The 26,201-nt window shown below is 40.9% G+C and overlaps 1 protein-coding gene across 5 annotated transcripts in view; it reads right to left on the reverse strand.

The window, feature by feature from the left end:
* Positions 1 to 568: 568 nt before the first annotated feature.
* Positions 569 to 26,201, reverse strand: part of Rps6kc1 (ribosomal protein S6 kinase C1) — a 160,526-nt gene continuing 134,893 nt past the window's right edge. For all 5 annotated transcript variants that reach the window (XM_013157504.3, XM_023567045.2, XM_063236734.1 and 2 more), the window contains 3 exons: positions 11,073 to 11,155; positions 9,992 to 10,087; positions 569 to 1,463 (listed from right to left, as the gene is read on the reverse strand). In XM_013157504.3, the coding sequence (XP_013012958.1) occupies positions 1,353 to 1,463; positions 9,992 to 10,087; positions 11,073 to 11,155 (290 nt within the window). In that variant the 3' untranslated portion in view covers positions 569 to 1,352. The remainder of the gene's footprint in view (positions 1,464 to 9,991; positions 10,088 to 11,072; positions 11,156 to 26,201) is intronic.

Here is a 26,201-nt window from a genome sequence, read left to right on the forward strand (position 1 = left end):
TGGGGATATAGGTCAGTGACAGAGAGCCTGCCCAGCATGCATATGGCTCTGGGTTTGATCCTTAGCACCACACACAAGAAAGAAAAGAAAGAAAAAAAAACAAGACAGGGTTGGAAAGAGAGAGAGAGAGAGAAACTTTTACTATTTTGAGTGGTGTGGCCACTAACTTGGATAGTGTCTTATTTTTCCTTGAAAAAAGTTAAAAATTGACAACACTTTTTAAACGTTTGTAGATCTTTCTGAACAACGCATGACAAGAGTTATCTTGGTAACATAAAGAAAAAACAAATACAAACGTCTGGAGATGCTCGCAGCCTTCTACATAATATCAAGTAGACAAGGAGCTCGAGTCTGAAACCGTTATCGCTGAAATAAAATGCCTGCCATTCCATTCCATTTAGACCAGATCCTCTGGCGCCTTTTGGTCCACTTACCAAAAAGTAAAATGAAGTTAAATATACACAGCAGCAGCAAAAGTTGACAATATTCTGAAAAGGAACAATAATAAATTCTTTGGAAAATGTTTTAAATATTTAAAGCTGTCAGCCAGTAAAGAAGGAGACATCTACCTGGTTAGCACATTTATTTTCTGTCATGATTTCTTAGTCCCCACTAAGGTGATACAATTTGTGAAATAAATACTCTGTTCCCTTTTTTGCTGCACACGTGCTGACAAGAGCAGAAAGAACAGAATGAGCAAAGGGTGCAAAAAACAGAAAGAGGAGGAAAGAAAGAGGAGGCTGAACTGCGAGAAGAGTTTACAGTTCTTCCCCTAAAGCACTACTGAGCCCAAAGTCCCACGCCGACGACAGTGATTTCTCCCTCTAAAACCATGCAGAGCCTCATTTGAAATCCCTCACTATGCAGCGTCTCGGAGAGGGTTTCCTCCTAGACGTCACGTGTGTCTTTTCTGTTACTTCTTGAGCCCCATCGATGACACTGTTCATCAAGCACTTTCCATGCATTATTCGCAAATAATCTGACTGTGCAAACCAAGCTTGGTTAGCAGACGGTCATCAGCTGCCACGGCAGGTTCCTTCTTTCAAGTGAGACAGCTTCACACTCAAGCTGTGAGGCAGAGGGACTGCCAGAGGAACCTTCCTGTTCCAGCCGATAGCACACAACAAACCTCGCCTGCAGTGCCACCTTGGTTACAGGTATGTACACAACCGCTCCTGGCACAGTCAGCTGGTGTCTTGCCCAGACGCTAAGTGTATGTGAACGCTCTTTTAGCTCCTCCCCTCGGTCACTGCCAGGCCTCCATCCAATGCTTGCTGCCCCGTAATCACTGTGATCAGGGAGATCACCATGTCACAGAGCTCAGAATGTGCGCAGGCAGCCCTGGGCGGTGCTCAGCTCATCAGTTCTGTCCAATCCACAGGGGTGAAAAACGGGTGAGATTTGATGTCTTCCACACCGGCCACTCCAGCACCCAGACGCTCCAGGGGGTTGAACTGCAAGAGCTAAAGGAAAAGGATTTAGTGAGCCACAGGAATCCAACCAGGGAATCAAAGGAAAACCAAGGGAAGAGACTCTCAACAGACAAATTGACTTTATCACCGACAGTGTTTTCACGAAAGACAGCAGTGTCCAACATCACTCCAGCCGTGGGGTACAGGGTGCATCTCACTGAATTTATGGTTTTCAACTGTTCTGAAAGATGACCTTGGGTGATTTACTTAATTTCCCTCAACCTCACCACACAGTACACAAAGATTAATTTCCTATTCCCAAGGTGCAATAGGACATAATTAGATGTTGCATTAAATTCGTAATTCATATGTTTGGGGGCACAGTATGTTTTAATTGGTAACTAACTACTACAGTGGTTTGAACTAAACTTTACCTAGAGTCTACACAAGCTAATCTGTATCCCTAAATCTTTTTTTAGGGACTGCTGGCTCAAATGAAATAATTTGATTCAATGAATGAAACAGGTTTTGATTTCTTCAGAAACATAAATCACATGTAAAAGAATTGTTATATGAGCAGGATTGTTAGTAGTGGAAAACAGAAGTAATCTTATACAATTATCTCAGGGCCCTGGGCGTACTGAAGGAATCTTGTCTTGAGATAAGTCATGCATCCTCAAATTCATACGCTATGAAATTCAACCACCATCAACAGATACAGTTGGGCGATTTTTTTGGTTTTGTAGTAAACGCAGAGATGTGTAAGCCCCATCACAATCCAGTGCTAACACACCGATGGCCTGAAGCTTCCTCCTCCTGGTCTTCTGCAGTTCATTCCCACCTGCCAACCCCACCACGGCACCGCCAGTCTGCTTCCTGTCTCTATGAATTTGCCTTTTCTGAACTCTCCATGTAAATCTAACCAAAGAACACATTATCTTTGTAGCTTCTTTTCCTCATTCAGCACAATGCCTTTCAGATTCACCACTCTGGCAGTACCAGCGTTTTGTGAATCGATCCCACTGTTTGATACGCCACATTTTGTTAATCCCATCACCGATTACAGAAGCTCTGGATTTCCAGTTTGAGCTGACAATGGATAATACTGCAGTTAACATTTGGACACATTTTTTCATTTCTTTGGGGTACATTCCTAGCAGCAGAACTGCTGGACCACATGGGAAGTTGTGTGTAATTTTTGAAGAAATTACCAGGCTTTGATGCAGTGCCCGTAGGCGTGGGAGAGGGCTCCAGTTCCCCCAGCGTCTCAGCACTCGGTCTTTTTGGTAACAGCCCTTCTAGTGCACACTAGTGATACCTTATTATTCTCTTAATTTGACATTAAGCATATTTTCATGCTCTTATTGTCATTCACATAGCTTCCATGGGGAAATAATGTTTTGCCCACTGTAAACTGAAGTTAGCTGTGATACTCATCAGAATTCTTTGTACATTCTGAATTCAAGTCAATACATTTTCTCTCAGTTTGTGGCTTGTCTTTTGATTTTCTTAATGCTGTCTTTTTAAGTGCTCAAGTTTTTAATTCTAATGAAGTCTACTTTATCAATATGTCCTTTTATGAGTGAAGAGTTGGTGTCATGCCTAATTAGTTCTTTGCTTAACCCCAGGTCAGGGAGACTTTCTTCTGTTTGCTTTTACAATTTTTACACTCCTAGGTCTTATGTGCAGCTCTGTTGATCACCCCAAGTTACTATTTTCCCCCTATGGTATGAGGGGTCTTAATACATCCTGTTTTTAGCATTGTGAATGAATATTTGACTTCCTGCCACCATTTGTGAAAAACACACTCGTCTTAATTGCCGTCACGTGGAATTAGTATTAGCCCTCCACCTTCGCCTCGTCCTTTGACAATTGTTTTTGGATATTCCAGGTCCTCTGGCTTTTAGAACACTTAGGAGTCAGCTGATGTTTCCCAGTTTTGCTGATCTTTTCAAAGACTTTGTGATTTCAGTGGTATTTCTTTCCTGTCTTACTGATTTCTGCTTTCTTCTGCCTGCTTAGGGAACCTTGCTTTTTATGCTTTGTTTCTATAGTTTCTTATGCAGGCTTAAACTTTTGAGATTTTTTCTTTTTTCTTAGCATACAGTTAAAGACATAAACTTTCCTTAGTAACTGATTTAGCTCCATAAATACACTGTTTTCATTTTCATGCAGTTAATACCATTTTGTATTTTTTCTTAGAATTTCTTTGATCCATAAATTCTTTAGAGGTATGTGGTATAATTTTCAAATATTTGTGCATTCAGCAGCTCTCTCTTTGCTGATGATTTCTAACAACTCTGTGATGGTCAGAGCACAATGTATGACTGCAATCTTTTTAAACACTGAAGCTTGTTGTGTGACCTACTCCCTGGTCTACCTGGGGGAGGGCTTGCTTCACATGTGCCTTCTGCAGTCACTGAGTGGGTGCCCCATGTACGTCAGCTATAGGTGTTTAATAAGACTGGAGTCCTCTCTGTCTGTGTGATTTTCTCTCAGTGACCAAGGATGGAGTACTGATGTCTTTCTTTATTATTACCGAACTGCTCATTCTTCCTTTGAATCCAGGTGTTGTTTGATAAATTCTGGGGCGATTATGAGTGCGCATACATCTGTAACCGCTACGGTTTCCTATGTGTTGATCCTTTTATTGTTATGAAACACCTGTCAGGCTCCACTATAAAGTCCCTTGTTTTAGAGCCAATTTTGTTTCTGTTTAATACAGCCACTCCGGCTCTATGGTTACTGTTTGCATGGTTCATCCTTTTCTATCCTTTTTCTTTCAACCTACTTGTGTCTCTGAATTTAAAGTGTGCCTCTCGTACACAAAAAAGAGCTGACTCTCACTTTTAAAATCATTTTAACAATATCTGCCTTTTGTTTGGCTTGTGTAGACACCGCTTTGTAATTACAGGCACAGACCTACATTTGCCATTTTGCTTTGTAGATCTGCTGTCGTTTTTTGCCTCCCTTTATCGACTCTCTTGTATTAAATACTTTTTACTGTACCATTTTGTTTCTTTGCTAATTTTCTTTTACTGTTCTGTTTCTAGGAGTTTTTGTTTGCTTTGGTTTGGATTTTTTTACTGGTCGCTATAAGGATCACACATGTATATTAATTTGCAGCAATCCACTTCTGGATAATACTATCTTAATTTCAGTAAAAGGTGGAGTCTTTGTACCATAAAGTCCATTTCTTTCACCCTTCTTTTGTCTACTGTTGTCTTTCCTCAGTATCCACAAGGATTGACTGTATGACCCACCATGGGCACCAAAACCCAAGTCTCTTATATAAAATGGTATGGTACTTGGAAATAAACTACACGCTTACCCTTTAAGTCATAACCCTTAAATCATCTCTAGATTACTTATGATGCCAGATGCTATGTAAATATTTGCTATACTGCATTGTTTAGAGAATAACAAAGGGTAAATCTATATGTGTTCACTACAGAGCAATTTTTCTCCAAATAGTTTTGACCTGTAATTAGTTCAATCTGATTACAGTCAGCAGAAGCTGACTGTATTTACACACTGCATCTGTGCATTATAAGCCCCAAAACATGGTTTTATAATCGTTGCTAAACCCCATTTTATGACTTTTTAAAGAAGCTGGGAAAATACATGTATAATCTTTTCTATTAATGCACAGCCACCATTCCCAGTGTTCATTTCCTCTTTGGGTCTGAATTACTGCTTAGTGGTGTTTCCTTTTGGCCTGACAGAATTCCTGTTGTACAGCATAATGCGGGCACGCAGCAATGAATTTGCCCAGAGTTTCTTTATGTTCGTGTCATCTTCTTTCTCAAAAGGCTTGTGTTCTAAAGTGTGACTTCCTCAAAGACCCCGGTGTCTGTGCCCCTTTGTGTCAACTAGTGAGTGAACTGAGGTTACGTCCGGATTCCTAGGCCACTCACGCTCTTATGCCCTGCCCATGGGTAGCAGGACACGCCCTGTCCCTGTGCCCATGTGAGCAGCCTCAGGCTTGGTCCCCACACCTGCCCACCTGACGAACCTTTACACCTGATCCAGCGTGGAGAGGAGGCCCGGAGCAGATTGAGTCAGGAATGTCCGAGTCTCCCTGTTTTTCCTCAAAGTCTGGCTGTTTCTCACTCACAAACACTTTTCAGATTACTGTAGCCTCTGATCCATTTCCAGAGCGCTCTAGTGACTGCTTTTTTTTTTTTCTGTCTCACTTACATACTTCTGAATGTCAACTTCATCAACTTCCTTATGCAATCATGGCCACTCAAATTTGATGCCAAAATAGATCATTTTTCCTCAAACCACACCCAAAGTGCACCTGGAATATTTCAATGGTTTCTTTGCACCATTACTGGTCTTACAGATACAGGACCAAATTCAACCAAACTTTCTGTTTCTTCTCTTTTTTATTTCTACTGGCATTCATGATTCATTAATCCAATTATGTGTAGAATGCACAACAGATTGCCTGCTATGTGTCAATCTAGTACTTTAAATTTTTTTATTCATAATACCAGCAGTTGTTTCCCTCTTCCATTAGCAGCCCTGGAATTCAAGTATTTGTTTCACCACAAACTGTATCACGAAGCTTCCACAACATCCTATCAATAATGACAACACTTCTATAACACTTACGGTGGGCCAGGCATTACTCTGTGTGCACAGGTTAATTCATTTAACTCACTGTTCCTCTACAAATAGCTGCTATGGTTTTTCTACAGATGAGGAGAGAGAGAGAGAGAGGCTCCAGGAAATCTGTTGAAGATCACAAAGGCAGCAAACAGCAAAGAAAGGATCTGAATTCAGGCTTTCTGACTCCAAACCCTTCATTCCACTGCACTACCTCATCGATCTGAGACTGGCAAACACCAAGAATCTATTACTTCACTTTGATATTCCCGGTCCACAAGGGGAGAGAAGCAGCTACTTCAAAGGCCTACGCTAACGGTCTTTCCACTTGAAATTATTATGTCTCGCACTCAAAATGACCCACGTCCTGTTTATTAAAACTAGCTGCTCAAAGAACTGTTATATATATCAGAACTTGCTAAGACGTGTCAAAAAGCTCTTATTATAAAACAAACTTCATGGGAATACCTTAAGTGCATTAAACTCATTTCCTATGGACATTCCATGCCTGATTGCAATGTGAAAAGCATCAGGTATTTTAATATAAATTTAATATCAAATATTGCTAAGAATTAACCACATCCCATTATTTCAGGAATACACATAACTATTTGAAGAAATAAATATGTATCTTTTCTTTTTCTTTCTCTTCCTCCCTTTCTTTCCGTTTCAATTGGCCTTTTTACTCAACTCCTTCCAAATCTTGAAAACATGATTTCAAATACAAAATTTGCATTTTGATGAGTCCCTTTACTTAGTTCCCGGGCTCCTCCCTCCGTTGATTCCTAAGTACAAATCTACAGGTAAAAGTCTGTTTTATCTATGACTTTCCGCTCGAGGCCTCCAGAGATCACACAAAGATTCTACTGTTCCAAAGACAATGACAGCCAGCGTCACATTCAAGGCCATGAATCCCAAGGCTGGGCATGGTGGCACGCGCCTGATCCCAGCATTCCCGAGAGGCTGAGGCAGGAGGACTGTCGTGAGTCTGACGTCAGCCTAGGCTACCTAATAGGACCCTGCCTCAAACCCTCCCTGCCAAAAAGAATTATGAACCCCAGATGGCCACTGGCACCCTCCCTGCTCAGGAGGAACAGGCGCAGAGCTGAGCAAGAAGGCCCGGGAGCCTGTGTTGAAGGTCTGCTCGCTGCCCAGTATCTTTCACCTGGCGAGCACCTGTGTCACAGGAAGCTAAATGTACACTGTAAAGACAAGTGTGCAGGGAAGATTTTTTTTAACTGCTAAATGCAAAAAAAAAAAAAGTAACTGTGTTTACTTTAGCATCATTCGCTTGTCAGGGGCAGATGGCTGAACCCTGAGTTCAGGAGATTACAAAACCTAGGAACAAAGCAAGGAGTTGAAAGACCAAAGTGGAGAAAATTTGCCCAAAGCAGAATAATTATTGCCATATAAATCATTTTAAGATTTTTTTAAAATGACCCCGGTGACCTGTGAGGTAGTGGAAGAGGAAAGTCAAAATGACACATTGCTAATCACGCCAAGAGACCCCTTTCCCTTTCCTGATGCCGTTTCCTCAGCGTGAGTGGCAGCTTCCTCGCAGGCCGGCGCGGGGCTGATTTACCGTGAGGCTCAGGGCACCAGGATGCAGCAGCCTGGCCTGCTCTTCGGTCCTACGCACCTCACAGCCAGGCCGAGGCAGAGCTCGGCAAACGGCCCAGGGAAGCGACTCGCCATTATGCAATGTGACAACTTTAAGGGAAAAGAAATAAAGCAGCATTTGTACCTTCTCTAAACTATTCACCTACTCAATTACTTCAAAAGTATTTTGTGCCATGCAAATAGGAAGCTGCTCTTCCACCACCCCGCTAGAATTAAATTTTGACGTGTTAGTCCACAGAGCGCTGAGTCTGCTCTCAGTTCTCCTAACCTGATTGTGTTTCTTTACATTTCACAACTCAGGGCAAATGAACCTTCCTAAGGCTGACTCTGACCCTGTCTCTTTTCTGCATGGCTCCACATGTCCAATTTTCAGTGAATCATGTCCCTTCACCTTGGGTGAGACCCTGTAAGAAAACCCCAACTCACCTTTCTTTACCCCCTGCCACTACTACCCTATATTCATCCCCCTCCGGATAAACCAGACTTTTCATTTCCCACTGGGTCTTTCCAGTTGCTTCTTGCCTTTGTTCAAACCGTTCACTGGCTCCCACATCCAACCCTGCCCCGCTAAAATGCTCTCTAAGACCCAGCAAAATAATATCCACACACAAAACTTTTCCTAACACAGCAGTACCTTCGGTTCACGAACTGAATTCTTTTCATGATTCTGGTCATACACCAGATCAGACCAGAACCAAATCAAAATTCCCTATAAGGCCAACACTGAACCTAACTATTGAATTTGTTCTCATTCAACCCACTGGCGACCAGAATCATGGGAAGAATTCAGTTGGTGAACTGAAGTGCCACTGTAATGTCACTGCACTGACTGGAACCCTGCACTGCTGCCAACCTGAAAACATGTTTTCTAAGCCTCTTTGGCTCCTTTATTAAGTCCACCTTGCGGCACAGCTATTGGACTCTCACTGTTGAGGGCTGAGAACATTGTGCCCTGCATGTAATATTTGTTGAATGAAACCAAAACCATTCTTTCAGAGAATACAAGGCCATTCTCTTCTTAATATATATTTCCTTCCCCTATACTGTCTTCATTTTTGTTTTTCCTATTAAAAAAAATCTACAATTCATTAAATAATTTTGGCTCTTGATCTTTTCCAGGTAAACTTCTCCTCCATATTTTTTATTTGTTTCATTTCTCAAAACAGTGTCTCTCTGTGTAGTTTAGGCTGGCTTCGAACTCACGGGATCCTCCTGTCTCAGCCATCTGAGTGCTTAGATTATGAGTGTGCATCACCACACCCAGCTTCCATACTGTTTTTCATGGACATACAGGGACCCAGGCCTGACGATTCTTGCAGAGCTTCAGTGCCCCATCGCACCCAGGAACACCACTCAGCATGCCAGGAGCATAGGCGGGGCATTCGTAACCCAAAAATCTGAAACCCTCAACTCAGAACTCAACAGGATAATCAGAAAGTTTCAGAAAGTTTCAAGTTTTGGAACATTTCAAATTCAGATTAGGGCTGCTCACTCAGGAAAGTCTTTGGAAATATTTCAAAACTAGAAAAACACTTCTGGTTTCAAATATTCCAGATAAGAAGTACTAAACCCATATTTTAAACATAGAAATCATCTTAAAACATGCGCTAGGGTTCTAAGACTGTCCCTGGGGTAACAAACCTTAATTACCAATAGTGTCTTTCTTCAAAGCCACTCGAACATACTAATTGATATCACTGCAAATTCCGTCAACTGATCAGGGATTCAAGGGATTCAACTTGACGAAATTTTCTGACAATTCTTCTCTGCTCCACAGCCTGAAGTGTCCATTATTATTTATAAATAAGAATTAAAGAGGTGAGAAATATGTTGTCTGTTATTTAAGCAAAAAATAAAGAATGAAGTTAGGCATGGTGGCACATGCCTATAATCCCAGCACTCGGGAGGCTGAGGCAGGAGCACCAGTGCAAACAAGTTCAAGACCAGCCAGGGCTACAAAGTGAGCTCAAGACCAGCCTGAACTGCGCAGAAAATATAAAAAAAGTGAAAATAGTCCTCGCTACATGGTTATAAAACACAACAGCAAAAGCAGAGCAGTCCCAGAAAGCTAAATGCAACACTCAAATTTTCCATCTATACAAATGCGTGGGGCTGACAAATATTAACTTCAATTTTTTGAAAAAAATTATTTTTTAATCCCAGCAAGTTTTACCTACCTTTTCTAACCCCACCAAAACTCTTGACAGTAGCAGAAATCTAAAAATACACAGCATTCATTCTGAATGTGTAATGATAAATGGATCTTTCTTGCTCAGCACTAATTTCTCTAAGGCTCTGGGGCTGCAGGCTGTAAACGCTCAGCCAATAAAGGTCAGTTCAGTTACCTGCTGAATGAGGGAGCGAGCCTCCTCCGAGACGCTTTCCGGCATGTTCAGGGTGGTGTGGGTATTTATCCCCGCCGGGTGGCACTCAACCAAAGTCTGAAACGATCAATCAGGTACACATCTTACAGCACACTCTGCTGCAGCACAGGGATCTGGGTGGGGTGCAGGCGGGTCAGGGCCACCTACGCAGTTCAGGCCATGCACCTACAAAACTAACTGACACCAAGGCAGCCCATACCACGACCACAGATCATAGGACAGGCCCTGTCTCTCCCCTCCCTCCCTTAGAAAATAAGGGCTCCTAATGAAAAAGCTTCAATTACACACAAAAGCCAAAGAGAGACTTGAAACCGTTGACACATTTTAATGTTCTTAAAAACCACCTTCAAAGTGTGGAATCTGTTAGAGATAACACTTCACGTCTATGTAACACTTTATAGTTTAAACACATGAAAAGTGCTTTGTGAACTTCACAACAATCTTCGGTCCGTATTTACATAGTTAAGGCAGACATCTGCAAAAATGTAACTTCGTTCCCTCTGTTTTCTTCCCAGGAGGCAATCTGCCTAACTAAAGTCTATTAAAATCAAACATACTTAAAAGTTATTGATCAGAGAGACTATAAATCCTTGTCCTTAAGCTAGAACAGATAGAAAAATTTAGTCCTAAGAAAAAAGATGTTACCTTTAATAGCTACACTAATTTTCTAAAAATTAGAATTCCCTCTCTGCTTCAGCTAAGACGTTAAAGCCATCTAGAAAAAATCTAATACATCCTTATTATAAACTTTACAGATCTGACCCTCTTACAGTTGAATCAGGAAAACAAAGGAGAAAAATACACTATGAAACACTGTGACATAACAGAATTTTACCATTGATTTATTCAACCAAATACGACCCTATTTTTTTTTAAATCCAGAGTCTTGGTAAGTCTGCATTTCTCTTTTCATTTTTCTTTGTGTCAAAGCCTTTTCTTACTTAGTCTCTGACCTAAAAACTAAAGGCAAAAGCTAACGCTCCCAACTGGAAGTCAAGGTGGCAGTTGGACACATTTATTAAACATCCAGGTCGCTGCTTACCTTGCCAGTGAGAAGTTCAAAGAGGACAGCACCCAGGCTCCACCAGTCACAGGCTTCCGTTTCCTCTGTGATTGCTCCAACCTCTAAACATACCAAAAAAGGTTGATATTAAAATTCCAAAGGTCAATTAAACTTTCAAAATTAACATGTATTAGCAAGGTGACCTTGTTAATGCTGAGCGAGCAGATACTAAATACTACTGGGCTTTCAAAATTCCTGCAAGTTACTTATCCCTCTGGTCACCTACTGTGGCTGCATTTTTTTCTCTGACGCAGTCATATATTAAATGGAGACATTTGTTCTTTAGTTGATAGAGGGACACCTTCAAGATGCTACTCTTAAAAGTTACATGAACTACGAGGTCAGCGCTTTGCTTCAACTTTCACATTCGAAGCACTGCAGCTGATTCTATCTTCCAAACGCTAAAGGCATATGTTAGAAATAAAAACTCTTTTAAGTTCAAGAGAAGCTTCAAAACACATCTAAGTCAATGTTCATCATCCTTTTACTTGCAGGTTAGAAACCAGAGGAGTGAAATTCCCTCAGTGTCACATGGCACACGAAGACCTGGTTTTCAATTTCACCTGCCCTTCCCTATAGAAGTGATCGCTTTTCAACTAAACAAGTTGTGATTGAGAAACAGCCAGAGACACCGCGCTCAGTCACCACTCAACCTACTGGCTAAAATAAGGATCTTCAGAATACTGTTTAGAAATTACCTGTTGTTACCCTATCTCCAGCACAAGTTCCTGAACATAGTATCAGTTTTTAGGTGCCATCTTTTAGCTTCTTCCACAAACCACCACCAACTCATTGCCCCATTTTTGAGGCCTGTGGCCCGTAAGCCATGTTTGCTTTCTTGTCCTTTCCTAAAGGCATCCTATCAGTCACTAGGTGTGCCAATCTTGGCCCTTTCGCCTCAACTAAGCAAACAGACCCTATTTCCTGACTGCAGGGAACCCTAACTTGGAAAACAGTACATGGCCAGGGTGCCCAGGTGCCAGCCCTTTCCACCAGTGCTTAATGTAATGTAACTGCATCGTACTGAGAGCCGCAGTTCTTCAGATGCCCTGAGCATCTTAAGGCTTGAAGCAAAGGTTGTAGACAGCAAAGGGGTAGGGAAAGAGACATAAAGGTCCTCTTATGTAAAATACTGAAATCACTCATTTCGGCAGCCCTTTCCACACACCTTCCTCTGGCCTCACAGCCGTCCTCCTCCAGAGTTTCAACCCAAATAATCACAGCCTTCATTTTCTAACTAGCTGCCCTCAGCTAGGTAGTAAAAAGATAAGCAACGTTAACTGATTCAAACTATTCAGTTTGGTTAACTGAAAGACTCCAACCTTCCTAGAACCATCTGCACTAATTAAACAGGCGCTTGTTTAGATAACTGCTAACCACCAATCCAGTAAGAGGGGTTCAGTCCTATATGCTGTAGGGTACCTATGTAAAGTTCAATCCTGTATGCTCTAGGGTACCTATGTGGTGGAATGCTACTGTATCATTTTAAACGACACCTTCATATACAACTAAAGTATATCAGCGCATTTTTGTATGCATTATTTTTAAAAACCTATAAACAGAGTGGAGGATGCAGTTCTGTGGTAGAGGGCTTGCCTAGTACGTGCAAAGTCCTAGGTTCAATCCCCAGCACCACACACATACAAAAAAAGGAAAAGCTATAAAACAATAGCTTTCTATTGTTTAAAAGAAGACTGGTAAGAAAATATGTAGTGATTTGCTTCTGGGATGATTTATACTTATTAGTCTACATAAACATCTAAGTGGTACAATTAAAGTGTGGCAAGACTTTGTAACTTCGACAGGTGAAGGGTTTCCTTTGACACAGGGAAGCCAGAGATGTGCAGGCAACATCTGCCCTAAGAGTGTTCGGCTATACAATTTTCTTCACAAATTTAAAGTCTTTCATATTAGAAGAACAAGGAAGTAGGAACCAGGAATTCTGGGTTGAGTCTTACCAAAATCACCTGATCTCACCCGTTTGCTCCTATCCCGTTACACTGTAGATATGTTACATCCTAGCTTACACTGAGCTCTGCATCCTATGATTTTTGATATTTAAGGATTCCCTACCATGGCAGTTGAGAAGGGCAACTTCCTGAGGTCTCCCTTGTGAGGTGTGCATGCCACCCCTCCCAGATCCAGATTCAAAGCCCCCTTCCTCACCCTACCCCCCCCAGAGCACCTAGAAATGTGTGCTCAGAAAGCTGAGAAAGGGTTTATGTTCTCAGAAACTTTAGAAAAGTAAAAAGGAAATGTACCACATTCCTGTCAACAAACAGGATGGTTTGCACATTTCCTCGCAGTCGAAACCAAGCAATAGATTTTACTGAAATAAAATTCTTTCATGCCTTCTAACGGCCATCAGCTAACATTCAAATGTCTGGCATGCACAGAGAGCCATTCTCCATCGTGAAGTCTCAAGCTATGGGATTCACCCAACCCAAAACAGCAAACAGCATGAACTAGGTCCCGGCGCTGTGCCTCCATGGACTCTGTGCTTTTTACAGTCAGTTTTCCCACTAGCATTGTCAATGATTGATCTTTTTGCTCAAGAATTTCAGTATTCCATTTTCTTTAATCACCCAGCAAGTCATGTGTACTTCTTAGTCTAATAGTTAACAACTCAAGATCCAAAGTGAATGGATCAGCACTTTGGTACCACCAAGAAGCTTCATTTAGCACAAATGCTTTATAATGACATAAGGAATCGTGTTAAATGCTTTTCATGAATTATTTAAAATGTCCAAGCAAGTTTACAAAAAACACATGTGAGCAGAGTGACTTTGGGAAAGAGAATACTGTATTTATGCATCCAGGGAGGTGAGAGCTATCTGATCCAGACCAATGGGAAATAGAAAGTGGCTTTTGGGATCAAACACACCCCCGAGGAGTCCTGGAACCTTACCCCAAGTCTCTATTCATAATGAAGCTCCTCGTTAGAAGTGAGCAAAGCGTGGCTGAGATGGGTCTGTGTAATTAACACAATTCGTAAACATGCCTTTCAAATTCAGCAAAAGCCCCAGTGTCATCACCACTGTAGCTTCCATCATGGAGAGTGATGTTACACAGTGCTTCCTCCACACCCCTCCCAAAGCTGTGTACCCCAGCACAGGGCATCAGTGTACAGGGTGTGAGGGGTGTCCTGAAGCCACTCTGCAAACACAGTGTGCCTTCCTGAGCTTCAGAGGTATTCGTATGTACGGGAGGAAGTGAGATATTGTTTTATTATTAAAAAGAAACACAGACCATTTATGGAACACAATGTAAAATTTGCATGGATTTGCAAGATAAAAGGACTTCAAAGAAACCTCGGAGCCTGTTCACTGGTCCCCTGAGATGCCCATTTCATATCACCTCTGCAGTCAGAAGCAGCTGGGTGGAAAAATGTGAGAGGTTCCTCAGGAGAAGAGCAAGGTGGATTCTTTATTGTTTTCTGCAGACCTGCTCAGCTCATCTAGCTTCACTGGCTTCTGCTGCTTTTAAGTCCTTGGTAACTTTCAACTGGGCTCCTCACCAAGCAGGCAGTGACCCTCATGCTGCTTCACAGTAGCTTCCAGTGCGGGCTGAGCCCACCCAGGGCCCACTGTTCTCCTTCAGCTTGGTCAGCTGCAAGCTGCCGCCCTCCCTCGGTCCCCACCTTTTCTTCCCCCAGCTGCTGGGCTTCTTTCCTCTCTCCTCATTTTCTCTTCCTTCCTTCCTCTTGGATGCAATGAGCTCAGCTTTCTAATGACTCCCAGGCCTAAGGAGCTTGTTGGTCCCATCCAAGAAAAACTGCTTCCCAAAGCCTGAAGACAGCTAGGCTGGGAGCCAGTCACGGGACCACAGCTATAAGAAGGTAACTGTTTTTCACTGGGACATAAAATACACTAAATGCATCTTCAAGGTATCCCCTTAACAACATAGCCTGAAACTCTTCAGAATGACTTTATATTAAGCAGAGACTCACTAATTAATGTGACATCATAACTGCGGTCCCTGATTTTCATAGATGACTCAAAGCTATAATTGAGGGTTCTGTACTTAAGGAAGATATAAAGAAGAACCTACTAACAGCCAGGCAGCCTGAACATCAGAAAAAAGTAAAGCCCTTACAGAATTTCTTCTAGGTTTTAAAAGAGAAAAAAAATTTTTTAGATTCTCACAACAAATGACTTCAGCTGTCCTTTTAACAGCCTTAAGGAGCAATAATTCCAATTTTAAAAATGTTAAGACATGCACTGCAGTCACACTGCTGAAATGAAACCTGAGAGAGTCTGGTTCTGCTCTAAGCCTGCTTCATTCCCAAAATCAATTTAAAAACTCAAGCACGCACTAAGAGCACTGACTCATATATAAAGCTACAATGAAGTTCTACACCACCCAAGTATAACATCCAAGCCTAACATCCAAAGTACAGAAATACCAAATACCTCTGTGAGGCTATTAGTTTAAAGGATATGCTCCACTACTGCTTTATCAATGCTCAAAATATTTTTCCCAGACAACAGAAGGTGTTAATATCTGTGCAACACAGCCCCCACCAATATCCTACACTTGCAGTTTCCAGGTTGAATTGGGTAGTATCTTTACTCCCCACAGGGGCGGTGGTCTTGTAAGCATTAAGCAAAGTGATTTGGGGAAAAATTAACTACTGCCTCTGAAAACAATTTCTCAGGTTACCCTGCCAAAACCCGAAGGAGCTGGTGATATCCAACAGTGCCTGATCTTCACCCTCTCCATGTCCCAGAGCACAATGGCAGGGTGACTGCTATAAGAGCTCGCTCGGCTGGGGACATCGCCTAGCCTTCCTGAAATGAGGGCAGCCAGCCGTCTTTCCACCGCTTGGAACCTTCATTTTATCATCCTGAAAAGTGCTTTCAAAAGCACTCATGAGTCTTTCTCACAACTTCTCCTCTGTCCATTAATTTAAGGCGCCCGAAGAGTGAAATTATGCTAAGCCGAGCAGCCAGCATGCGTGAATCTTCTTTCTCCTTCCCGTCTGCCGCCCAGCCCTTCCCTGAGAACCCAGAATGAGCACTGCTGGCAAATGAAATGCAGCAGTGTCACCAAATCTCACTGTCTCCATCTTTTAATGTAACGGGGACACAGAAGCAGCTCCAGGACAGATTTTAACTCATCCAATAAATTCTGGGGTCATCGAATATGTGCAAATAGTTTAGTAAAATTAACAGAGTTTCACTGTAGTGCAATCCACTCTGATACTCCCTAACTACGCTATAGAATCTTACTGATTCCTACAAACGATTCAAACTGTCACATCTCATAAGTGAATAAATACGTTTAAAAGTAACAATAAAGATATCAAGCATGAGGTGGGCCTTGCCTCACTTGGACTGACTCAGATTCAACACCTCACAGAACGCTCTTTCCCAAGCCAGGCAGGGTATGTTTCAGGAAAATCACTCAGGCTTGGTCACCCACACTGCCCACGGGCTCCCTAAAACACAGCACAAGAGTATCTTTCAGGCCATAAGACAGCCATGCATCTTGTCTTCTCAGCTTCCCTCTGAGAGTAAGGGCTGACAGCATTTAACCTGACTCCCAAAGGGATCAATAACAATAAGCCGGCACCTAGAAAGTAAGGAGGGATGCACAGAGACATGAACTCGAACCAGAGCTCATCTCTGCACCCGGGAGCAGAAGCAGCTAAATGCGCACAGGAAGAGGTGTGAATGGAACCCTGAGTCCCAGAGGCAAGCCCAGCCTTGTAAGACTACGTGGCGTCAGCTGCATGGGTTTAGCAAAGATGTGGCTCAAAAATAAAAGCCAAAATACAGCTAAAAATCTGTTGGTAACTGTATTCAAACATGGAGAAAACTGGAAAATGCAAGTTAAACCCAAGCTGTAAATGCAAACCAGTCTTCTTATAAAGTTTTATAAAGATGACCTTAAGCAATATGGTCTTGAGACACCCCAAATTCAGCATGTCCTTTTCCTTTCGAAGATGCTGCTGTTAAAATGCTTTTCCGAGATGACCCATCCCCTCCCCCACAGCGCTGCCATCCTCCTTCCAGGATGGGAAGCACAGCAAGGCTCGGAACTCTTTCCGGAGAATTCCACAAGGACAAAATTCTAACTTAGAAGAATGAAATATTTCTCTTAAACTGTTTTGCTTAACTATACTTTTTTAAACAAACTGAGTCTTAGAAGTCTTATTTTTTTCCACTTTCAAGTTACAATAAAACTCAATGAAGAAGCAGCAACTACCACAAATAATGTGCTTAAGTAACACTCCAACTAGGCCAATGTTTACACACAGGAACAATTTATCACATAAATAGCATAAAACATCTTATCCAGACATCAAAATGATAATTAACTGTAAAGTGACAGACCTATGCATTCAAGTGATAATTAACAGTAAATATACTTTCCAAGACAGAAAGAAAAATACAGTTTTGTGATGTCATGGAAGTTTTTCTTGTGTAACAATAAAAAATTAGACTTTAAATGTCTGAATTTGGCTAGGGATGCAGCTCAGCAGTGCAGCACCTGCCTGGTAAGTGAGAGGTCCCAAGTTTGATTCCCATCACCTCGCAAAGGAAATCTTAAGGATTTTAAAACTGTTTTGGAAAAGATACAGAAGTAAAGAAAAATATTACCTTTTAGGATGGTAAGTAAAAAGATATGCAAATAAAAGTGAATTTTTTACAGCCTTAAAACCAATCACTGTGTATACTTTCATCAAAAGGAAGCTGCGGTCTCTGAATGTTCCATAAATTCTTTAAGTGTTCAAGAGCACTTAAGATGCCATTACAATTGGTCAAGAAGTTAACTTTCTGCCAAGGGAACCAAACTTCACTAATGGACTTAGGAGCAGAAAAAGGCAAGCTTTTAAAAAACCTAATCGGTCATTAGCCACACACCTGGACCAAGGAAAGGAACATCTTTCTTCTGCCACGAGCATCCCACGTCAGCCGGAGCTCGGAAACATTAGTGCTGCGCTCCTACACAGACAATCTTTCCCCGCAGCATCTGCTGCTAATTGAAAGGGACTAGAATTACAAAATCCTAGTCAATTTCTCGCACCAGCTCTTGCTGTGTGTAAAGATTGTCTATGCAGGGGCTGACCATTAGTCTTCCACCACAGCTGACGACTAGAAAGCAAAGAGAAAGAAACACTGAAGAAAGCATGTTTTGTGTCCAACAATATATGGAACTGAACTGTGGGGTGGACAGTTAAGCACGTCTTTTATTAGCTCAGCAAAATATCATTCTATAAATGTAACTATTCACTTATAAAAGTGTATTAATACCCTAGTTAACGGAAATGTCTTCTGTTTGAGTAGTCTCTTTTTGATATAAAACTTCAAAAGTAACTGTCAATATTATACCAATTATGTCTTTTGTTTTAGGCTCCTGGGACACAGGAGGCATTTAATAAATGTTTGTTGAATAAACACCCCAATCTTGTATTTTATAGCACTGTTCCAAGGCGTTCAAAGGACCTACACAGGCCTCCTGTTTGTCTTCTTTAAGTCTCACTGAGCATATGGATCAACATCAAGGCCTCTGCACTTTTACACACGTTCAAAATGTTATCTAAGCATAGATAGGGGAAAGCCAGAGCAGAGGTCAGCTGGATGCTGACTGCAGGATCCCAGGCAAGCCATGAGCTCCAGGAGTGCAGAGGAGGGGACACCAGTGTCCCCTCTGCGTAGTGACTGCCTTTGCTGCTACCTCCAGGGACAGAGATGGGAGGCTGAGGGCAAGAAGACGACAGGATCAGAGATAACCCAAAGTTTCCCATGTCCCAGTTCAGCATAAGGACTCTAATTCCCCAAAATGTGCTACGACACCAGCTATAATACCTGGCTGGTTTTCTGGTGAGATCTTTAGCATCAGTTAGAAATATATTTTAAAGTAATCCAAAATAAATTCACATACCTGCATTATGGGACAGCTACACTACCTCACTTTCCCTAGGGTACTGTTATAAAGATCTATTTTTCAAATTTCCATAAACAAAAAATGGTACTAAACTAAAAGCCCTATCATCTATGAGAATAAAATTTCTTTTGGTTTTTGCTGTTTTGGTTTTGGCTTTGTTTTTGTAGAGAAGTGCTCCACCACTGAGCCACACTCCCAGCTCCTGAAATTTTACTTTAACTTCAGGTCTGCATTGCCCCTCTGATGCCTATGAAATAAACAGTCAATGCTTAGCAGTTTCTAAGTCTGATGATGTACAGCCATTCACGGCGAGCCCACACTGGGAATGAGTTAGTATGAACAGAACAGAACTTACTCACCTAAGGTATCAGGACTTCACTAAGCCACATCTTAATTCTTAGCATGAAGACTAACTGGAGTCTAGAATCTCCACTTCCCAGCCTGCCCTTTGCAATGAGAAGTCGGCCCCTTTTTTCTTACATTATTTCAGAAAACGTGAGCTGTCCAAACCCATTCTCTGCTTGACAAAGCCCTCCAACACCTATGCAACTGCTTATTCATGCGCAGTGGGAGAACCATTAGAAAGTTCGCTGAATCCCATCTCTCTAACTGGTCATTGGACGTCCAGAGAAACTGACCAACTGGGCGGCAGAGACTGGTGCTTTCCACACTTCCGCTCCCCTCCAGCTCCACCTCTATGCTCTGCTTCTGCGGCTCATCCAACCTCGCTGCCTGCCACCTCCTCGTTATTAATTCAGCTGGTTTTCAGGTAATTCAATTACCTGCACCCCTGGGGCCTCCGTATTGTGGGGAACTGGATGTGAGCTCCGACGCCGCCACGAGCTAGTTCAGATGAGGTTGGCAAAGTACCTTGTTCTGCTTTTCCCCCACCCACCACCGGCTCCAAATTTCTTGTTGTCGTGGTGACCTGGCAACCATGTTCCTAGCTTTCCTGTAATTAATCTGTACAACTTGGGTCAAAACTCCTTGATTTCACTTGATTCAGCACTCCAGGGCCAAGAACTATTTACTCAAGGTACCATTACAATACTGTTTTCTTGTGAGATAAAATAAGAAACAGATAACTACCACAAGACTTATGGTTGACTGATTATAATTCTGAGCTCCATACAGTCTTGCTTACTCCCTCAGCCTGCATTTCCAGGAGAAAAAAACCAACAGCAGGCTCCATTTTCCATTGATCATATCACAACAACTCCATTCTGAATAGCCATCGGGTGTCACCGTGTTACCCAACCAAAGCCATTAAAGCTGACTGATGAGAAAAAGGCTAACTGAAAATTGTGAGAGCGACAGGCACCGCTTTCTCTGCTGCTCTGCAGCTATGCTCGGCAGGCAGGCAGCAGCACGCACGGTTATTAAAGGAGCTTCAAGAACCCTATTTGCTTTATCATCATTCAGTTTTTAAAACCTTAGCATTTTCAAACATTTATAGCAAGAAAATACTTGTGAAGAATTGCTCAGAAGGAGTAATCCTGGTTACATCACAGAGACTAAAACCGACAAGATTTTAGGGGGTACAGGAGCAGATAATTTGATCAAAGTGGCAACCCTACTGCAACAGGAAATAATGTTTAAGACTCAGCACTACATCACCTTTGCTAAATATAAGGGGCAAAAAGAGTCCACTTTCTTCTGTAAAATAACTCAGTGGTGAGGCAAATTAAATGAGTTGCCAAAAATCAATTTAGATATCAAAAATAAGAAGCCTTACTCTGTAGCGATTGCTTTAAACTATAAGTTCACTCTCATATTCTTCTGAACATAGAATTTGCAGATCATAAAGAAAAAGGGTTGGAGAAATAAAAGGTTAAAATTAACCTCCCTTTGATAATTTAAGTGTTGATATAATCCCCTGCTATAGTTTGGATCTAAGAGGTGCCCCAATGACTCAGTTCTCAGCATGGCAATATTGAGATGTGATGGCACCTTTAAGAGGTGGAGCCCAGTGGGAGGTCTCTAGGTCAGTGGGGGCGTGGCCTCAAAGGGGTCTGTGGGACCTTGGGCCCCTTCCTTTCCCTTGTTTCCCTGTCCAGAGCAGAGTGGATCTGCTCTACTATACCCCACCCCACCAGGATGTGCTGCTTGCCACTACACAAAGCAACAGGGCCAAGGAATCATTGTGTATCAGCAGCTCCAAGATGGAGTCCAAATAAACGCCGCAGGCCTCTGTTATGAAAAGCTGACCACCACAGCCTTCCTCCACCAATACTATCAGGAATCATCAGGAAATGACGAAGACGTTGTATTTCACCCGTCTGTATAAAAGCATTATCAATTCACCAACCTTGGGAATGTTCTGGTTCTAACAGCTGAAGAATTTCTTCTTGGGGTGGGCTAATGCATAAATAACCGGGAGTGAGCTCTGTGCCATTATCCTGTCTTTCTCACCACCGGTGACAAATCACATGCTAACCTGACACAAGAAGTATGAATACAGAATTGGTCCATTTCAATACAAAACGATCCTAACCCAGACGCAAAGTGAACAGACAACAGCCAGGATCTGGGAGGGTCTAGAATACATCCTATCTAGGGATGGAGCACGGCCTGGGGATGCAGATGCTCAAATTCTCCTAGACACACTCTCATTTTCTTTGCGTCAGAGTGGCCTTGCCGGGTTGAGGTCACACTTCTGTAGATTTGGAGCCTTTTTTGCTTATACTCTACACTCATCACAGGCTTTGTCAGCCTAAGAGGGGAAATACATCAGGGAATTTCCTCAGGATAAAATTTCCACTACTCTATAGCAAACCTGACAACATAATGGTTCTCCTCTAAATGAAACAGAATTTTAATGATGATAAGAACCAAAAGCAAATGATTAAATATACTTGCTAATCATTCAACAAAAAACACTAAAATGTCTACTATGTATACAACAGCTACTGCTTAAATCAAATAAATCAAATATATAAATCAATCAATAAAGTCTGCTTAAATCAAAGAGATAAAAGTTTGAAACATAGGGGCTGGGGATTTAGCTCAGTGGCATAAGCGCCTGCCTTGCAAGCAGGCAGTCGTGAGTTCGATCCCTGGTACCGATAAAAACGAAAAAGACCAAAAAAAAAAAAAAAAAGTTTGAAACATAGTATGTCATTATTACTCACAACTATTGTATTCTTTTACAATTATATAACTCCTTCTCACCTTTTTCTTTCTCCTTTAGAGAAAAAAAACAAACTAGGAATAAAGACATATCTCTTAGTTACAAAATTATTTAAAAATATAAATCTGTATTATTTATTTGCTTTCTCTATCAATTTCACCTTCCTGAAATTAGATTGTTGCTTTGTTAAACTATCCAGGACTCACAAATTCTTATACCTAAATAATCCTTCCTTCTGTAAACAATTTTGTCTGTTGAGAATATTGGCATTCAATTTTCACTTTATTCAAAAAGCTAAGATTCTTCTTCTACGTGAAAATATTTTCCATAAATTATGTACAAACTCCACAAATAAATAAAAACATACATTTAAAAGGTTCTTCAAACAAAATAATTCTTTTAACCTTACTAATGTTCATTGAAAAATCAATACTTATCCTTGGGGGAAAATATTTTGCTTTACTAAGACAAAGTTGAATTTTGATTACATTTTGTACAAAAAGGGTTATCAGATGGTTTCATACTGGTGATTTTATTTATACTCAACAAAAATTTACTTTACTACTGTTAAACTAAGGCCCATAAAATCTTTAGTAACTTTAACATCATACAAGTTAATGCTTGCTGTGGGACAAATAGCCAATTTGATAACTCCGAATGCCATTTAAATAGTCTAACCCTTAAACTTCTGAATGTCTCAAGACATTTTAAACCACCCATGCTCTGAGTTCTACTTTTAATTATAAAATACCTAACATCACACAGAATACCATGCTTAACAAGAAAGAAATCAAGCAGAAAGCATGTTTATGGAGAAGGGCAGAAGAGACTAGCCTCGAAAAATATATTCATGGGTATTTGAGCAAAAGACGGTAGTAAACAAAGTCATGCTCTGAAACTGAATTTTGCAGATACTCTTCCGCATGGTTTTTCTATGTTTCACTTTTCCCCATCAGCTGTGAGCTGTTTTCAAGTGTGAAATCACCTAACAGAGGAAGCAAAGCTGTCATTTGACATCTGGGAGCGTGGAGATTGGGCTGCAGTGAAAAGCATTATGGACGTCTTCAATTTACACACATATTCACCCAGAAATTCTGCAGTCTGAAAAGCATTCAGGGAAAAATAATATTGTAAATTTCAAGCATTTAAATTAAAAGGTTCATAATTGGGTAGAAAATAAAATTGAAGACGCTAATAGGCACCATATCAACTTGCTGAAGACCAAAATGGGAAACAAATGATTATAAAGTATTAGCAAAATAACATAATTTTACTCACTTGTGTTAGGGCTTATATTAAACTTTCAAATATAGTCTTTTGTGCTTTATATGGTTAATAGTGTGAAACTTATTTTTCTGGCTGCTTTTTTAAAAATGAGAGTTAATACTGGTCAGAAAAAAAATAGGGGTAACCAAAAAAAAATTAAGTATTCCCTTGACATCTTCTTTTATTTTTCCTTTATACTTAAGTATCGTAGCAAAGATTTATAGTATCAAATGATAAAGCATATAAGATCCTTTGGTTAAGACATGCCTGTGTGTGTGTGTGTGTGTGCTCAAACAGAAATAAAATTAGAATAATTATAAGCAAGTTCTTAGGAAAATAATATATAATGTGGCCCAGCTTTTTTTCCTGTGCTCTCACAATAAAAAAGAACCTGTTTAAGTCTCCTAATAAAGTATCTAAGAGCCTCCTAACACAGCAACTAGCCCGTATGTGTTTACACTGCCACGCCACCTAATTTGCCCCTGCTTTGTGGACCATTTCTTTGCTTCCTCTCTTCTTGAACTCCATTCTGCAGTACAAGAGGAACCATTTACCACTAGTGATGTTTATTTAAAATAAAGCCTTCCTACAGAACCATCCTGCATCATCTAAGCATACAAAGTGGACCTAAAAGCAATGGGTTCGCCTTTGAAATCAGGGCTGAGTTTGATCATTGAATTCGTATTCTCGAGGCCCACTGGATAGGTCTGCAGCTGCAGCGTTTAGGTCCTGGCTTTTCCACAGATGTAGACGCAGACAGTGCCATGGCTTTTGTCTTTTTTCTGTTTGGATTTGTTTTAATATTTAAAGAGGCAACTTTGTGAAAAGGTCTCAGGTTTGTTGCAGAAACTTGCGAACACTGGACTTTGTTGGCCATACGCGGTGCTGAACTGCTCAGGACGTTTTAACAGCTAAGAACACAAAGTTGGCAGAAACTGTTCTTAAACAACAGAAGGTGATCATTTGCATTTCAAAATTTATCTGTCTTGCTTTTCCCCTCAATTAGACCAAAACATGTTGATTCACAGGTTTCTGTGTGTGGTTTTTTCTGTTTTAAACTTATTTATAGAGCAGAATAATGGCCCCCCTGCTAGTCTGGCATTTGCTCAAGTTTCTGTCCATGTAAATCGAATCTGTTACTGGAAATTTTTCTCAAAATATAAAGGCACATCACCCACAAGATAAAGAGATATGCAGCTGCCATTATAAAGCACAAGGCAGGTGGGTAATGTTTTTAGGGCAAATATGTGATAAGGGTTCCCAGGAGGGAGGGCTGGAGGGGAGAGGCTGCATGCTGTTTAAACAGAAGCCGGGCTTCTCATCAGAATCTTGTGACAACTTTACTTTCCTACCAAACAGGAGCCGCTTACTTTCACAAAATACTAACGTTAGGGTGGGTGGGGGAGGCCTGGGAGAGGAAATTAGGTCACCCCCTGCTGTTTCTAAGGATATATCAAAAGAGAGTTAAGTATCCCACTACTTACTAATTTTTATAATTTTTACTTATCTACATTTGTAGTACTGGGAATTGAACACAGGGCCTTCACACTGAGGAACATCCCCAGTCATTTTAAAAAAATTTTATTTTGAAACAGGGTCTCATGAAGTCACTTAAATTGCCCAGGTTGGGCTCAAACTTCGACCCTTCTGCCTTGACCTCCCAGAGGGCTGAGGTGACATTTAAACACTGAAATACTGTCATTACTGCCACCACTTAAGAAAAGAGAAGAAGGCCTACTTACAGTGTTTGTCAATTGCTATTTGGTCAGTTACAAATTTTCAGTCCAACTTTTATAGGTAAATGGATGCACCTTGAGAATATACTTATTAGTGAAATAAATAAACATCATATTGTTTCATTAGTGTGACAGGCTGAAAGAAAAAACATTTATATATGTATGTATATGTATAAAAGATAGTTAAAGATAGTTATACTGCTGATTTCTCTTAGTTCACTGAAGAGAAAGATTTGTACTCATATTGTTCAGACAATTGAAGGCAGATGTCTTGTGCTCTGGGTGAATGATTTGGGGATGACAATGCACTAAATAAATAAATTTCCGGTCCAAATCTCCTAGTATTTTAAGCAACGGAAAAGTGGACTGAATCTCTAGAGTTGTGATCACCTAAATTAGCATACTGGTATTACTTTTCTGTTAAGGCCATCACCGGTTTGAGTTCACTTTGTTGCTAAGTTAAGAGACCCATAGACAGACAAAACTTTCCATATGATTCAGTGCATGCCATAATACTAGAACACTTGTGAAACTCACAAAGCACAAAGGACAATTCTTTTATGCAAACAAGTGTAACAAAGCCCCTCTTTAGACTCCAGGTTTTTGGTTTTTGTTTTTCTTTCATTCCTAACTGCTACTGAAGGACAACCTGGAAGAGGACAGAAAAGGAAAAAAAAAAAAAATCCATTAATGGCACACTGCCACCTGCTGGTACACCATGAGAAGCATGATTTGGAACTTAAACTCTGTTTCAGTAGACAAAACTGAGTGTGTATCCACTGATGAATGCAGTACTGTGTCACCCCACACATATTACAGCTCTCAGGACGCCAAAGTACTCTGAATATTAACCAAACTCTGCTTAATACTAGAGAAAAATAATCTGCTAGGATGTCAAAATACATTACGATTTTCAATATAAAAGTAACAAGAACAGGAAATAAGGGGTCAGTTATAAATATAATATCCCACAGATGCTTGGTTTTGTTCTACATTTTACACTCACTTCAGCATGCAATAGGCTCCTCACAAAAGAACCCTAAAATTTAATTTGGATCTTAAAACCTCCAAATTTTTGTAATT

The sequence above is a fragment of the Cavia porcellus genome, unplaced genomic scaffold, assembly GCF_034190915.1.
Source record: "Cavia porcellus strain 051 isolate PalLab524CR breed Dunkin Hartley unplaced genomic scaffold, mCavPor4.1 scaffold_26, whole genome shotgun sequence".
Taxonomy (NCBI): domain Eukaryota; kingdom Metazoa; phylum Chordata; class Mammalia; order Rodentia; family Caviidae; genus Cavia; species Cavia porcellus.